Genomic DNA, 13,973 nt, shown 5'->3' with positions numbered 1-13,973 from the left:
TTTTGGCAGCATCGGGATGACTCAAAGTAAAAGCCGAGAAACTCCCCCTGAACTAAAAACTAAGTTTTACGCATAAAATGGTTTAAAAACGCGTCGCATCGTCATCTGTCCCCTCATCTTCCTCGCTCTCCCTCTCCCTCTGCTTCCTCTCATTTACCCCATAAACCTATTCTGGTATGTCGCCACACGACTAAATTAGACCAAAGATGATAAGAGCACAAAGCATTATAATAATTCCGCCGGGCTCCTCCTCCTTCCAGCCATGCGTCCTAATTAATGGGACACCCCCAGTCGCAAAAAGCCCCGCACTGGACTGCAACATAGTCAAAGAGTGAAAGGGAAGAGGGCGAAAGTGCCACTGGAGATAATTGATTACCTACCAATCAATGATAACTTGTTAGTAATCGTCAACTCTTTGGACCTCGCCATTTTCAGGGAGGCATCTCACTCCTGCGGACTTGCTGCTCCCGAGGATCGACGCTCTACAGACGTCCTGTTTTGGAATAAGATTTTCTTTTCTTCATTCTCTCCTCAGTGTTTTGGGGTTTATTTTTTTTCTACCTCCCAAACTGTTATGTGACTTTTTTCCTCGACAGCATCGTTCGTTTTTAACCGACAAATATTTCAACGAAGTCCTTTACAAACTCTGCGCACAACCAATGATGACATCCAAAGAAGTGGCCAAATGTGATGCAGTGGAGAACAGGAGGCGAAGTCCGCTGGACCACTTGCCGCCTCCTGCCAACTCCAACAAGCCGCTGACCCCCTTCAGCATCGAGGATATCCTCAACAAACCGTCTGTGAAACGAAGTTATACAATTTGCGGAACAGCTCATCTAATTTCGTCCTCTGAGAAGCACCGTCCGTCCAGCATCCCCCTGTCCAGCCGGGCTCTCCTCAACCAGACCTCCCCGCTCTGCGCGCTAGAGGAGCTGGCCAGCAAGACCTTCAAGGGGCTGGAAGTTAGCGTGTTACAGGCTGCGGAAGGTAAATCTCCATCCGAAAAACACAGTTCAAATTCACCCTTTTAATTGTGGGCGTTTCTCTGTTTTTTTCCTCACTATTCAATGGCCTGCACCAGACAGAACCACCGTTTGGTAACACCTTGTATTTGGAACGCTGTCATGCCATTCATTCGTTAAATGTGCTTGTTTAATAGCCGGAGCAAATATTTTCACGAATGCATATTTTTCTTATGAAATGTGTGATCGAACAAAGGCGCGTTCATGTTCTGGGCATGGCTGCACGATATAAATCGCCACCGCTTTTCTTTAATAATAAGGGTCTCGCGTGTCTGGTGCTAAACGTGTCCCAGTGGTGTCTGTGTAATATTCTTGTAATAACCCGTTCCCATGAGAGCCAAAGGCTTTACTGTTTCATATACAGGACCACGTTCATTGCTATTTCTGCGTTAAGGTCACTTTTACGCGCACACTGCAGCGGTGCGGATGAAGCCCTGCACCTGAAGGATTCACTGATTCTCACTCGGCCTCTGTCTCTCCCTCACAGGCCGGGACGGCATGACTCTGTTCGGTCAGAGGAGCACTCCGAAGAAGCGTCGGAAGTCTCGGACGGCGTTCACCAATCACCAAATCTACGAGCTGGAGAAGCGCTTCTTGTACCAGAAGTACCTGTCCCCGGCCGACCGGGACCAGATCGCGCAGCAGCTGGGCCTGACGAACGCGCAGGTCATCACGTGGTTTCAGAACCGGAGGGCCAAGCTAAAACGGGACCTGGAGGAGATGAAGGCCGACGTGGAGTCGGCCAAGGCCGTCGGCCAGGTCCCCTTGGAGAAGCTCGCCAAGCTGGCGGACCTGGAAAAATGCGCCAACGGCACGCTGGGCCACCCGCGAGCCGATTCCCCCAAGCGGGGCGGCCAGCAGGAGCTCGAGCTCGTTCAGAAACTGCGGAACTCGCCGCTGTCCCCGTTCTCAGACCACACAACTAGTAAAGAGTGCTCAGAGGACGAGGACGTGGAGATTGATGTGGACGACTGATGGCGCAGCGTGGGGCTCGAAGGTCGAGAAACACAAAAAGACGATAGAAAAAAACCCCACCGAGGACTTGTAACTTACTGCTTATATTGTATACCATATCTCAGAACATGTACCAAAATGTAATGACTTTTATATCGACAGATAGACCTATTCATAGTGAAGCATGACCCCAGAACAAGAAATATGCAGTGGTATTTTACAATGTATCCATTAGAAAACTGTTACTTCTTGCAATCAAAGCAATATGGTCTATAATGACATGAGTAACTTATTATTTTTTTACACTATAGGCCAACACACACACACACACACACACACACACACACACACGCACACACGCGCACACACACACACACACACACACACACACACACACACACACACACACACACACCTGTTCTATCGCTTTTGCTATAAGGCCTATACCCTCACACACCACAATGAAAGTGCTCTAGTTTGTCATATTTTTGCATGTAAATGCATGATTTGATTTGTGGTCATTATCTATTTATTTTCCCTTTATTTTATTTTTTTATTTTTTATTTAATTGTTTTCGTGTTTTTTCTGTGAGCCACGTCGCCGTTGAGTCATCTCTTCACTGCCGGCTCCTCTCCTCCTGCTGCTCCTCTTCATCTCACTGGACCCCCTCGACTTCACTTCTTATTTGGCGTCCCGATGCTGCAGTGCATGATGATGATGATGATGATGATGATGATGATGACGATGATAATCGGAAAGGCAAACTTGGACATTCACAGTTATACGTGTTATGGGAATGCTCACGCGACGGCGAGAAACAAAAAATAATATTGCGGTGATTTTGACGAGCTATAGGCTACTTTTTAGATTTATTGTTTGGATACAATAGATTTACAGTTATAAATTTGTTATGTTTTGTACACCTGTAAGTGCCTTTCTAAAATCAGGACATTATTTGAAAAACCAATGCACAGACTGTAATGTATATAGGCTATACTATGGGAATAAAATGGCTTTTCTGAATATATCTTTTATGTTGTAATTCTTGAATTAATATTGAGGTTTTTTTTTTATTATGGATATAATAGTCTGGATTTTTTTTTCTATAGTGAGGACAAAAAAAAGACATTTAAGAAACACGCTCTCCCTGCCAAAATGTGGGCGTGTTCGCCCATCAAAGCGGCCTGTTCAGAGTTATTATACTGAACTATTCTGCCCCTTTGTGTTCCTTTCTACTAGGATGCTCTAAACATTTTGTGGCCCGGAATCTCACATCTCCTTTCACGTGCTAAATGCGTATCGTGGCTTCTTGACCCTCAGACGTGTTTCTCCATTCGTTGCAAAAATTTATGTGAGAAACACAAATCTGGTGCCGGGGGGGGGAAAAAGACGCGGATGCCACAAAAACACAAAGTTTTGGGCCAGTTTCTCCAGGCTTTTATAGAGCTTTTTTGTTCTGTGGGACTGGGCCGTAATTTTGAGCGTAAAGCATGAAAAGTGGGGACAAATGAGCAGCGTTCCCTGATGGGACGAGCCACAAAGGAGCAGGGCCGGTCCCCCGCAGGCAGCAATACTGAGACAAGTGTGTCCCACCGCACAAAAAGGACGCAAACGTTTGGAGGCCATATGGTTTTTGAAATTTCCTCACAATTTTAGACAATTTGATGGATTGAGTTAACCCTCCTTTTAAACAGTTTAACTGGGTGCGAACAAAGGCCATAATGCCTACATAGAGGCTCCCTTCACGAGGGCATCTGCAGCTATTAATGTCTAGCCCTTTTCTTTGCCTGGCGTTTTGAACAAGTCAATGAATTACAATGAAACTGCCCCTTTTCTGTGCGCCGCTTGTCTTTCTCCGCTTTTTAGCTCTGGAATAATATGTTTGACTTCTGTCCAAGAACGTTTTCTAAACAAGAAATGGATTTTGTTGGAAGTGTTTTTAATGTTAAGTAGGGAGCCATAAAGAGTTGAGACTGTGACATTTATGCCAAAGTCTGGTTAGGCGCTCCTTTGTTTGCTTTCTTCTCATCTCTTCTTTCTCCTTCTGCTTCTTTATTTCTTTTGTCTTTAAGGAGTTTAATGAAGCTGAAAACATGATGTGAGGCAGAGAGACTGTAGCTCCCGTTTAACTCACTTTGTTCACAGGAATGATAAGTAGGCCTGTCTTCTTCTTTTATCGTGCTGGCGTTTTCTTTATTTTATTTTTTCTACTTTTATTTCAGGACAACCTGAATACGTTTATAGACTTAAAGCACTTATATGGCTAAAGCTATTGTCAATTCTCTGTAGACAAATTAGTCCTATAAAAATGTATAATTCAGAAACGCTTTGCTTTAATCCCCCTATTTAGCATTTTTAAGTAGTATTTTTTAAATTGTTTATAACACATTATAATGTAATTGCAGGCAGATATAAGCGCTTATTAATGTGTTTGTCAACAGCTAAACCTCCACGTGGACTCCAACAATGAAGGACGCTGAATACACAGATAAATATTGACAACATAATAAAACACAGCTGTAATAATGTAAAATCTGCTTTCAAAAGAGAAGCTGGAGTTGTTAACGAATACTGCCCATCAATAAACATTTTAAATATCTGCATGCATTAATACTGCATTATAGTGTGTTACAAACCATTTACCATGTTAAGTTTATCCTTATTAATGCTAAACAGGGGGTCGAGTGTTTGCCTTTAATTCATATGTATTCATGTTTAGTTCATCAAAGGAAAGAAACATTTCATTAAATTAGATTATTTTGTAAATTGACTTGCAAACATGTCAATTTAAAAGTTATTTCTAAAAAACAATCCTTTGTTTTGAGGTGTATATTACAACCCTGTGTGTGTGTGTGTGTGTGTGTGTGTGTGTGTGTGTGTGTGTGTGTGTGTGTGTGTGTGTGTGTGTGTGTCAGACTATTCTGAATCAAGCATATTTATGAAGGGAGAGAGTGTTAAGGCAGGCTAAGTTTATGGATTTCACTTGCTTATTTTATGAGGGCTTGTCAGGAGGCCCTGCGATAAGTAATACTACAGTCTGTGGGACCACTTCGTGGTAATTAATCTGGAGGTCTTAAGTGTATTTCAGTATTTCACTTCAAGATGGAAAAAATCACTACTTCAATCGTCCGGAAAATTGAAGTTTGATGCATGAGTCCCTACTGAAACAATAGAACAGCCCTCTCTCTCTCTCTCTCTCTCTCTCTCTCTCTCCCTCTCTCTCTCTCTCTCTCTCTCTCTCTCTCTCTCTCTCTCTCTCTCTCTCTCTCTCTCTCCATCTCCTCCCCTCCCCTTCTTTAACACAGTCTCTCTCTCTCTCTCTCTCTCTCTCTCTCTCTCTCTCTCTCTTTTTCTCTCTCTCTCGCTCTCTCTCTCTCTCTCTCTCTCTCGCTCTCTCTCTACTTTATTATTATTTGCACCTTGTGGAAAAGAGTCTCAGGTGCAAAGTGTGAATTAATATTTGAGACGCTGGTCGAGTGACAGCAGTAAAGAGAAGCGTTTAAATGCATTAATTAGTTTCATGTTTCCAGTTTGTCTTCTCAAAAATAGCAGAAAAGGGTTATAAACAACCATAACCAAGTATTGTTATGCTTTTGGTTATTATTATTACTATTAAATAAGTATTAAAAAGAAGATCTGTAAATGGCTTTATATTTGGCTGGATTGCCTGAATTGCAGAGTTTTAATCATAGCCTTCCTGTGGAGCCAGTTAATACTTCAAACTTCAATTTTACGGGCGATTGAACTAAGCATGTTCCTGACAGAATTGATGTATGTATTAATTTCCTTTAACTGTTGATTAATTAGGCTGCGCTGAAGGCTCAAATGGAACAGTTTGTTTGGAAATTTGCATATTAATCAAATTCTAGTTGATCATTCAAATAATCCAGGCTATGTGATCTTTGGGGATGTAGCTTGAAAACATATAGCGGGGAAATAATCAGTAAATATATACAAACTATTACTGCTGCTGTTCTGTTCATCCAGCTTCTCTACAACAAATGCTCTGATATCATTACAACCACAGCAAACCTTCAGGTCTGTTTGTCTTATGAATAAAGAGAAAGAGACAGACAGAGATGCAGATTATCTGATGTGTTCTGGACATATTTTAACTCTCAATTATGTAAAAATAAAGATGAAATGAAATAAGCAAAGCATTTCACAGACGGCACCTCGTTGACCTGCCTCACAGTCATAGTTTGAGGGACGATAGATGTTACAGAATGATAAAAAAGAGAATGTGTTTATGCATTAAGCTCTCCAGCTTTCTGTTCTTTGATATTAACGTGTTTCTCTTGAAATGTGTTTTGCATGATAAACACTTCGTCCTTTGGTCAAAACTGCATCAACATGAAGAGCTTCATATTTATTTATCAATGATGCAAATCAAGAAATTAAAGAGAAGTTGCATAGACAAAATAAACATCATTAGCAGCACATGAATACAATTTATAATAGAACATATTACAGATAAATATGGGTGTAGATGTAGAATAAAATAAAGACAAACATTTTATAAATATGAGCTCAGGTGGAAAAGTTACAAGATAAAAGCAATGATTTTAATGTATTAGTGGCATAGAGCAAAAAAACAACCTCTGAACAATATAGAGGAATAAACCACAGGTACAAACAGACAACGAGACGATGACGAGAGTCAAACGGCCGCCGAGGAGACAGAAATAGAGAGACACCTGCTGGTGTTCACAGGACAGTGTACTCCACTGAGCAGTTAACCAGCCATGGTGCGTGTGTGCGTGCGTGTGTGCGTGTGCGTGTGCGTGTGTGTGTGTGTGTGTGTGTGTGTGTAGGTGTGTGTGTTTGTGTGCATTTTGAAAAGTATATCTAAATAAAATGTGTATTTACAGAAAAATAAATACTGCTAAGTAGTACTGATGTTCCTATTTCTCTCTCTCTAAAAATAAAACGTACAGATTGTGTAATATTTAATATACAATAATGAGAAGAAATGTAATGTATATAAACTACAAGCGGTGAAGGCATTAGACTACTATAAAGAAAGGAAAACAAATCACTGCAAAACCAAAATATGAAATGTGATAAGATGATGGTGGAGATTAAATCTGAATCAAATGGTAATGTCTGTGTCTCCCAAAGACAATTCATTCAATTTTGCTTTGATCTGAAAATCTGTTGCATTCTTGGTAATTGAGTTTGATTTGGGTAAGAACTTGCTTCTAAATATCAGGCTTAATATCAGTATTAATATTGTATTCAAGAGCCAGTAATACCATGTTCAGGATAATAATAGTGCTCTGGTGTCACAATACTGCAGCATATTTATATTAAATTCTAGCCTATGTGTAACCTAATGTTAAGCAGTGGTGGAAAAGGACCGACTGAGTTTTGATCTGTTAATCAGTAGTCTGGTATTTTAACCCTTTATTAAGTGAACGTGCAGAAGTATTATCTTCAGAATGTAATTAAAGTATATAAAGTCAAATACTAAATGGCCCCTTTGTGTTACAATGTTGAAGTATTATTACTAATGCATCAACTAAATGAGAATACGCTTTTGTATGAACAATCTTCAGCTTTAAAGTAACTAGTAACTAGTAACTAGCTATAACTAGCTGTCACATTATTGTAATGGAGATAAAGTACCTCAAAGTTATATTTACGTAGGTTACAATTTGTTTGAATATTTATTTTACTTTTGTTATTTAAGCCACCTACAATAAAAAAAATAATCTAATCTGCATATCTGCGAGTTCAGTTTTGGAGACCGCGCCGAACATGCGCAGTGCAGCGCAGCGTCGACGCTCCTCAGCACTCCCCCCTTCTGTCGCAGACGCTACGTCATCAGTGTTGGCGGTATTTTGAAAAAGGAGCGTCTGTTGTTGTTGTTGGTTTCCGTGTTGCGGCGAAAAGAAATCACACATTATGGTGAGACTGGATTTCTTCTGACTAATTCGTGTAGCGCAAACATGTAAACATGTAAATATGTAAATATGTAAACATGTACAACGTAAAGTGAGATGTTTTCACATTAACTGCCGAGAACATCGGGTCCTGCTAACGGGAGCTAGCATGAATCCTCACCCAGGCACTGGAGCGAACGTGTCCGTGCTGTGCGGAGCATTCAGAAGCTTAACATCGACTCTGTGTTTGTCTATTTTATTTATTTATGTTTCCGTGTTCAGGCTGAGGTGAAGCTAGGCAGCCAGGCGCAGCTGTCTGAGGCTGCGCAGAGCGAGCTGATGGACCAGTGCGAGGAGCAGTTCGCTCAGCTGGAGAAGGTAAGCTGATGTCCAGCCAGGCCGTCCTTCTCCAACTAGCCAGTGGATGTGCAATGGAGGTTCTAACTGTGTGTGTGTGTGTGTGTGTGTGTGTGTGTGTGTGTGTGTGTGTGTGTGTGTGTGTGTGTGTGTCTTCAGCTTCAGAATGAGATCATTCTGTGTGAACCAGAGTTCTGTGAGAATCCTCAGGAGCAGGTGAGACTGAATGTTCATTGCTGTACTTTTCACTTCATAGATAATCTTTGTATCAATGTTACTGATGACGACATGGAAGACATGGAACAACGACCCTGAAGTCGGTGTTGCTTTAAATGACTTATAATATCTTCATAACGTCATGTTCATACAGCCCTTTATTGTACGCATGACGTACATCAAAGGTCTTTACAGAGACAAGCAAAATAACCAATAAATATCTGACTTATCAACAATCAATGAGGCAACACACTGATGGAGCGGAGGGAAGGGCTTCCACAGCCATAGAAAGCTCATCAAACCTGGCAACTCAAATCATAAAAATGAGAGAGCTGTCGAAGAGGCTTTTTCTCAATGGGAAGAGGGAAATAACAAACCACACGTATGTTATAAACGTTTAGGAATAATGCAGCATCCTCGTTTTCTGCTGCATCACACATGCTGTGCGTCCCTAAAGGTATGACATCATAGAAAAACAAACAGCATCTCCTCAGGCTAACCTGAACCACCTCGTCCTCACCTGTTGGCACAGATGTACCAACTAACACTAAACCATAGTTTATGTTTGAATTTATATTCCTCGTCATATTTGACTAAATATTGTCGGCTCGTTTGTTTTACATTCATCAGGTGTGATATTGGTGTCTGTAAATAACTCAATAACTCATCAATAGCCTTCATAACTGTGTTTAATGTGTGAATATTGTCCATCAGGCAGTGAATCGACTGGTGGCAACAGAAGCTGAGCTGAAGCAGTGGCTGACTGTGGAGCCAGAATGTAAGTCCTCTGTTCACACCGATAGAAGCTGAACAGTAACGAAATATAAGTGTAAAATATCACACATCAGTCCCACAGAGTTACAGTTAACCTCATTCTGCATTTCAAAAAGAAACCGTTTGAATCAAGATTTCCTTTCAGACTTTGTAACTTTATTTAAATTGTGATTCCAGGCTTTCCCATTCCCGTATCTAATGTCTGCAAAATTATCATTTCAGAAATGTATTCATAGTATTTGTGTATTTGTTTGTGCTCCATCCAGTGCTGATTTCAAATTCAGAAGTTTTACTTCAAGCTGGAAAAGAGGAGGTATGTCTGTGTGTGAAGTGTAGCACTGAAGAATGCTTCCTATTTAAATTCACTTCTAGTCATGTGATCCATTTCCCCACGTTGTTTCCCACAGATGCTCAAGCTGTGCTCTGAACTGGAGATGGTGGTTTCTTGCCATGAAGCAAAGCGAGACAAACTGAGAGAAACTAAAGAGCTGTGCGTACATCTTTTAGTTCTCTTCTCAGAGCACATGAATGCTCCTCAGAAGTGAATGGAAGACACTTGTTTCATTTGTTTCGCTCAGTGTGTTGTTCTGAACGTCGATGTATTTTAGTGAACAGAAGTGGTTGGAGGAGAAGAAGCAGGCGCTGATCGCTGCCAACGACCACGTTGAACGACTTCAAACGGAAAAGGGGAAATTATCGGAGCAAAGGTGAGCGTCCAGGAGTTCAAGCGTTGAGGTGTATCGCCACTAGAGGGCAGCAAAACACATTTACTTTATTAAAGAAGGCACAATGCTCATTTACCAGCACAAACACATACAAGAGCACTGAAGCGTACATAAGTTTAACTCTGAGCGCTGTTTGTATGAACTAACTTCTGTGTGTGTTTGTGTTGACATGTGCATTCCACAGTATACTGCAGGACACCAAGGCGAAAATCCATAAATTGAAGGTCTACCAGGAGAGGTTGATGGAGTCTCTGGGCGACATACTGGAGAAGCACGTCCCTCTGCCTCAGAATGAATCCAGTACCAACAGGAAGAAGAAGGTGCAGCGGCCTGCTCTGTGTCAACATGTCAACCCTGCGCCGTTGCTACACCAGAGCCGATCACCATCTCTTGTTTGTGTTTTCAGAACATCACCCAGGACTTAGATGAAGACTTGATTTCACTTAATGAAATTCTTGAGGTGGGTTTTGATGCTCTACATAATCAATGGGTATGTGATGGAGAAGGAGCTGGTATGTGTGTGTTTGTTGTTGGTTATTGCTGTAATATATAAAGCAAGACTAGACTATAACTTATTTTTTCCGATGACAGTGAATAGTTGCATCTTATTCTCTCCGTCCCGTTGAGTTTGAGGTCTAGAGATGCTTAATAAAGACGTACGGTGAGGTCGTCATGGTCCAGCTCTCAGTGCTGCTCGTGTGTTTGTCAGGTGGAGAAAGAAGCACAAATCAAACATCTATTGAACTGTCTGTTTGTAAAGGCCTACCTGCATACTCTATAGGTTGTATCGCCCCTTACTGAACATCCATCTCCCTCCGTTCCCCCACAGCTGCTCATGAACAAGGTCCTGAACACACCACACGACCCCTACGTGACGATGGACCACACCTTCTGGCCACCGTACACGGAGATGCTGCTCCGCTACGGCATTGCAGTGAGGCACCAAGAGAACCACTTCAAGATCCGCCTGGAAACCTTCTGCTGAGGCTCTCGGGCATCTTCAGTACCACTTACCTGCTCGTGTTTCTAATAGTGCCATCATGATGTGTGTGTGTGTGTGTGTGTGTGTGTGTGTGTGTGTGTGTGTGTGTGTGTGTGTGTGTGTGTGTGTGTGTGTGTGTGTGTGTGTGTGAGCTCATGTGAAGACTAACTGCTGGGAAAGATGTGAGGTTAGCGATATAATGAAGTGTGATTATTAAATGAGTGACTTTCCCAATTTCACAAGTATTGTTTTTACAGTTGTACAGAGTAACCATGGGTCCTTTAAAACATCTGAGAACTCCTACATTTAAGTCTCAACTTTGTGTAAACTCATATAATGTTCTCTTAAGTACATATTTCCATAGCTGTTCATCAATGAGGAATGTAAGTTTGTGTTTTTCACTATAAAGTTCATTTAAAGATGCTTGAGTTGCTTATAATGGGCCTTTTTGAAGCCTCCAGGTACCCAAAGGCTGACTTGTTGTTTTTGTTTGTATATATTTTCATGTTCAATAAAGTTGTGAACTGCAGATGTTGAGTTTTGTTAAAAAAAACATCAGGGGTCTCTGATTGTCTCCTCGTGGTTCATGTAATTATTTATGTGACACCGGTGGAGCAACTTTTAGTGCAGACGATGTACAACATACTTCACGAGCAACTTTGTGCGTCAGATGACGTCATAACTGTCGTCCAATCAGATGCATCCGCCGCGTCAGCGTTAGCGGTCTTGTGGGCGGAGACGGGATTCCGGTTCCGGGTGTTTTCACATCTCGCTCTGAGGCGTTCATCGCTCCGATTAAGTGTCTTTTATGAGACACTTAATTCGATTCGCGACTGATTTAAAGTAGAGTTGTTTTTTTATCAAAGGAGTCCAACTTAAGCCGTAACCATGGCGACCCGCTCGGAGAGAGAGAAGGCCCAGAAACTCAACGAGCAGCACCAGGCCATCCTGTCCAAAATGCTGAGAGAGGAAGACAACAAGTACTGCGCCGACTGCGAGGCTAAAGGTGCGACACTCACACTCTCGACTTTTAAACAAATTCAACTTCACAGAGTTCACATCTCCACTCCGAATCCGTCGCGAGCGCGCTCTGACTGTGTAGCATCTGGGTCGGTTAGCTTAGCTGAGCTAACTCGCTAGTGGGTAACTGGCTCAAGCTAGTCAGCTGACATCCCCTGAAGCTAAACTAAAGTGGCTAACTAGCACGCTAACTTCTCTAAAATCTACACGAGCTCCACACACCGCCTCTCCCGTAACGCCGCCGTTCAGCTCTTCTGTCGGGTTCCACGAGTGTTGAACAACCGGGGGGGGGAGGTTCTCCACAGGAGCTCCACTCTGGTCCTCACGTTAGGTCATCGGTAAAGAATGCAGAGCTCGCTTCTGCCACTTAAAGTCACTTCAAGATCCTGCATGTTTTATGTTTTTCTTCTTCAGACATCCCTCCGTAATCGAATCACAATGCTGCTTTTGGTTGTTGTTTTGCGTTTTCAGGTCCAAGATGGGCATCCTGGAATCTGGGAGTATTCATGTGCATCCGGTGTGCTGGCATCCACAGGAACCTGGGAGTTCACATATCCAGAGTCAAGTCAGTCAACCTGGACCAATGGACTTCAGAACAAATCCAGGTACTGTGTGGTTCTACTACAGAAGACGGTGCTTTTTATAAATCGGTTTAAATCGTTTTTGCGAGACATTATTGCAAAAATCTTTGTCGTATTGGACGTAAGGAGATTGATTTCAGCATCCTTCTACTCGGGCTCATCTGTCCTCTACTGACGACTACTTTCCTCTTCGAATCCTCAGACCTGTGACACAGCTGCACACTTATTATGAAGCGGTCCTCTCAATAAACTAGCAAGAGTATCTTAACTTTTAGTCCTTTATGTGAGTCAAGCTTCAAACGCACCAGATCCTACAACCCATAATGTAAACGGATAGTCTGTCACTAGGCTGGTCAGAAGATCACTGATAACACAAGCATACGAGTTATGAGTATGACTAGGACACACTTTTTAATGCAAAAGTGCCTGAAACGTTTGATAAATATGTCTTCCATGAGCTGTTGCTTGAGTGTTGCTCTCCTTGATGAGCAGACTAATCATCGTGTGCTAATTGAATTGAGTGTCCCTTGAAATATTTAAGCAGGCATTTATATTACCAGCCTCTGATGTCTATAAACCTCTCTGTCTGTCCTTTCCTCTGTAGAGTATACAGGATATGGGTAACACCAACGCCAGGCAGCTTTATGAGGCAAACCTTCCAGAAAGCTTCAGAAGACCTCAAACAGACCAGTATCCTTCACTATCAGCAGGCTCACCTAACACAACACTGTCTGTACTGAAGCTGTTCACTTTTCACTTAACTCTGACCTAAGAGCTGTGGAATTCTTCATCAGGGATAAATATGAGAAGAAGAAATACTACAGCAAGAATGTGACCAATGGGAGCAGTGTATGTATCCACTATTTAAAAAATATACTAAATGGATCTATTGTACATGCTTTTAAAGGTAGTGTACACACTTTTACACACACGCTGTTCAAGCTGGCATCAGCTGTCCTTTGTTTGTTTGTTTTTTTAGCCGAAAGACGGTAAGAAGGAGAGGGAGCCTGACAGAGGAGGCAAGGTGTCCTCCTACACCAAGGCAAGTGTCTCTCACAGTAGAGCTGCTGTATGGACGTCCTCCTCAGCATCATGTTCGTCCCGTACGGAGTTTTCCTCACTTATTTCATTTATTTTAACGACCGTTAGAGCGAAGAGTCCAGGCCAGCTCCCAGAACCAGCCCCGCTAAGACTTCAGAACCCTCTGTGAACCTCCTCGGCCTCGGTGAGTGTCTCAGATGTGTCTCGTGAATGTGCTGCCTCAGTCTACGATATTTATGGAATCCGGCTAAGTAAGTTTTCCGCTTGTAATTGTTTTCCTTTTTATTGCCAATTCCAATAAATGAGCGGATGACTATAAAGTCGTTGAGCCGGGAGTGTGGAGGTTTTATGGTGCTAGCGGAGCTGTGTGATTTCAGAGCACTGGTTTGTGTTTAATCTTACTGTATGTGTGATGC

General features: G+C 42.2%; 3 protein-coding genes across 3 annotated transcripts; all 3 read left to right on the top strand.

Annotated features, from left to right (window-relative positions):
* The first annotated feature begins 342 nt into the window (after nucleotides 1-342).
* On the top strand, nucleotides 343-3,003 carry LOC137888650 (transcription factor LBX1-like). The gene is made up of 2 exons (XM_068732082.1): nucleotides 343-987; nucleotides 1,510-3,003. The coding sequence occupies exons 1-2, from the start codon at nucleotides 660-662 to the stop codon at nucleotides 1,995-1,997; spliced, it is 816 nt and encodes a 271-aa protein (XP_068588183.1). The 5' UTR covers nucleotides 343-659; the 3' UTR covers nucleotides 1,998-3,003.
* A 4,813-nt stretch (nucleotides 3,004-7,816) lies between these two features.
* LOC137888648 (centromere protein K-like) lies at nucleotides 7,817-11,444 on the top strand. Its single transcript, XM_068732080.1, has 10 exons — nucleotides 7,817-7,886; nucleotides 8,144-8,239; nucleotides 8,378-8,434; nucleotides 9,149-9,212; nucleotides 9,475-9,521; nucleotides 9,616-9,698; nucleotides 9,817-9,915; nucleotides 10,118-10,253; nucleotides 10,340-10,393; nucleotides 10,763-11,444. Exons 1-10 carry the CDS (start codon nucleotides 7,884-7,886, stop codon nucleotides 10,916-10,918), a joined length of 795 nt encoding a protein of 264 aa, XP_068588181.1. The 5' UTR covers nucleotides 7,817-7,883; the 3' UTR covers nucleotides 10,919-11,444.
* Nucleotides 11,445-11,654: 210 nt separating this feature from the next.
* On the top strand, nucleotides 11,655-13,929 carry LOC137888649 (stromal membrane-associated protein 1-like). The gene is made up of 6 exons (XM_068732081.1): nucleotides 11,655-11,921; nucleotides 12,407-12,540; nucleotides 13,121-13,206; nucleotides 13,290-13,365; nucleotides 13,496-13,558; nucleotides 13,666-13,929. Exons 1-6 carry the CDS (start codon nucleotides 11,804-11,806, stop codon nucleotides 13,765-13,767), a joined length of 579 nt encoding a protein of 192 aa, XP_068588182.1. The 5' UTR covers nucleotides 11,655-11,803; the 3' UTR covers nucleotides 13,768-13,929.
* The last annotated feature ends 44 nt before the right edge of the window (nucleotides 13,930-13,973 follow it).

The sequence above is a fragment of the Cebidichthys violaceus genome, unplaced genomic scaffold, assembly GCF_023349555.1.
Source record: "Cebidichthys violaceus isolate CVI_PGR_0920_01 unplaced genomic scaffold, fCebVio1.0.p SCAF_562, whole genome shotgun sequence".
Lineage (NCBI taxonomy): Eukaryota > Metazoa > Chordata > Actinopteri > Perciformes > Stichaeidae > Cebidichthys > Cebidichthys violaceus.
Note: the sequence above shows the minus strand (reverse complement) of the source record. Positions and strands in the feature narration are given on the sequence as shown.

Coding starts and splice junctions, on each gene's coding strand:
- LOC137888650 (XM_068732082.1), top strand. CDS start 660: ATGATGACATCCAAAGAAGTGGCCAAATGTGATGCAGTGGAGAACAGG. Junction 988..1,509: donor CGTGTTACAGGCTGCGGAAG/GTAAATCTCCAT, acceptor TCTCCCTCACAG/GCCGGGACGGCATGACTCTG.
- LOC137888648 (XM_068732080.1), top strand. Junction 9,522..9,615: donor TTCAAGCTGGAAAAGAGGAG/GTATGTCTGTGT, acceptor TGTTTCCCACAG/ATGCTCAAGCTGTGCTCTGA. Junction 9,916..10,117: donor GGGAAATTATCGGAGCAAAG/GTGAGCGTCCAG, acceptor TGCATTCCACAG/TATACTGCAGGACACCAAGG.
- LOC137888649 (XM_068732081.1), top strand. CDS start 11,804: ATGGCGACCCGCTCGGAGAGAGAGAAGGCCCAGAAACTCAACGAGCAG. Junction 13,207..13,289: donor AGAAGACCTCAAACAGACCA/GTATCCTTCACT, acceptor CTCTGACCTAAG/AGCTGTGGAATTCTTCATCA. Junction 13,366..13,495: donor ATGTGACCAATGGGAGCAGT/GTATGTATCCAC, acceptor TTGTTTTTTTAG/CCGAAAGACGGTAAGAAGGA.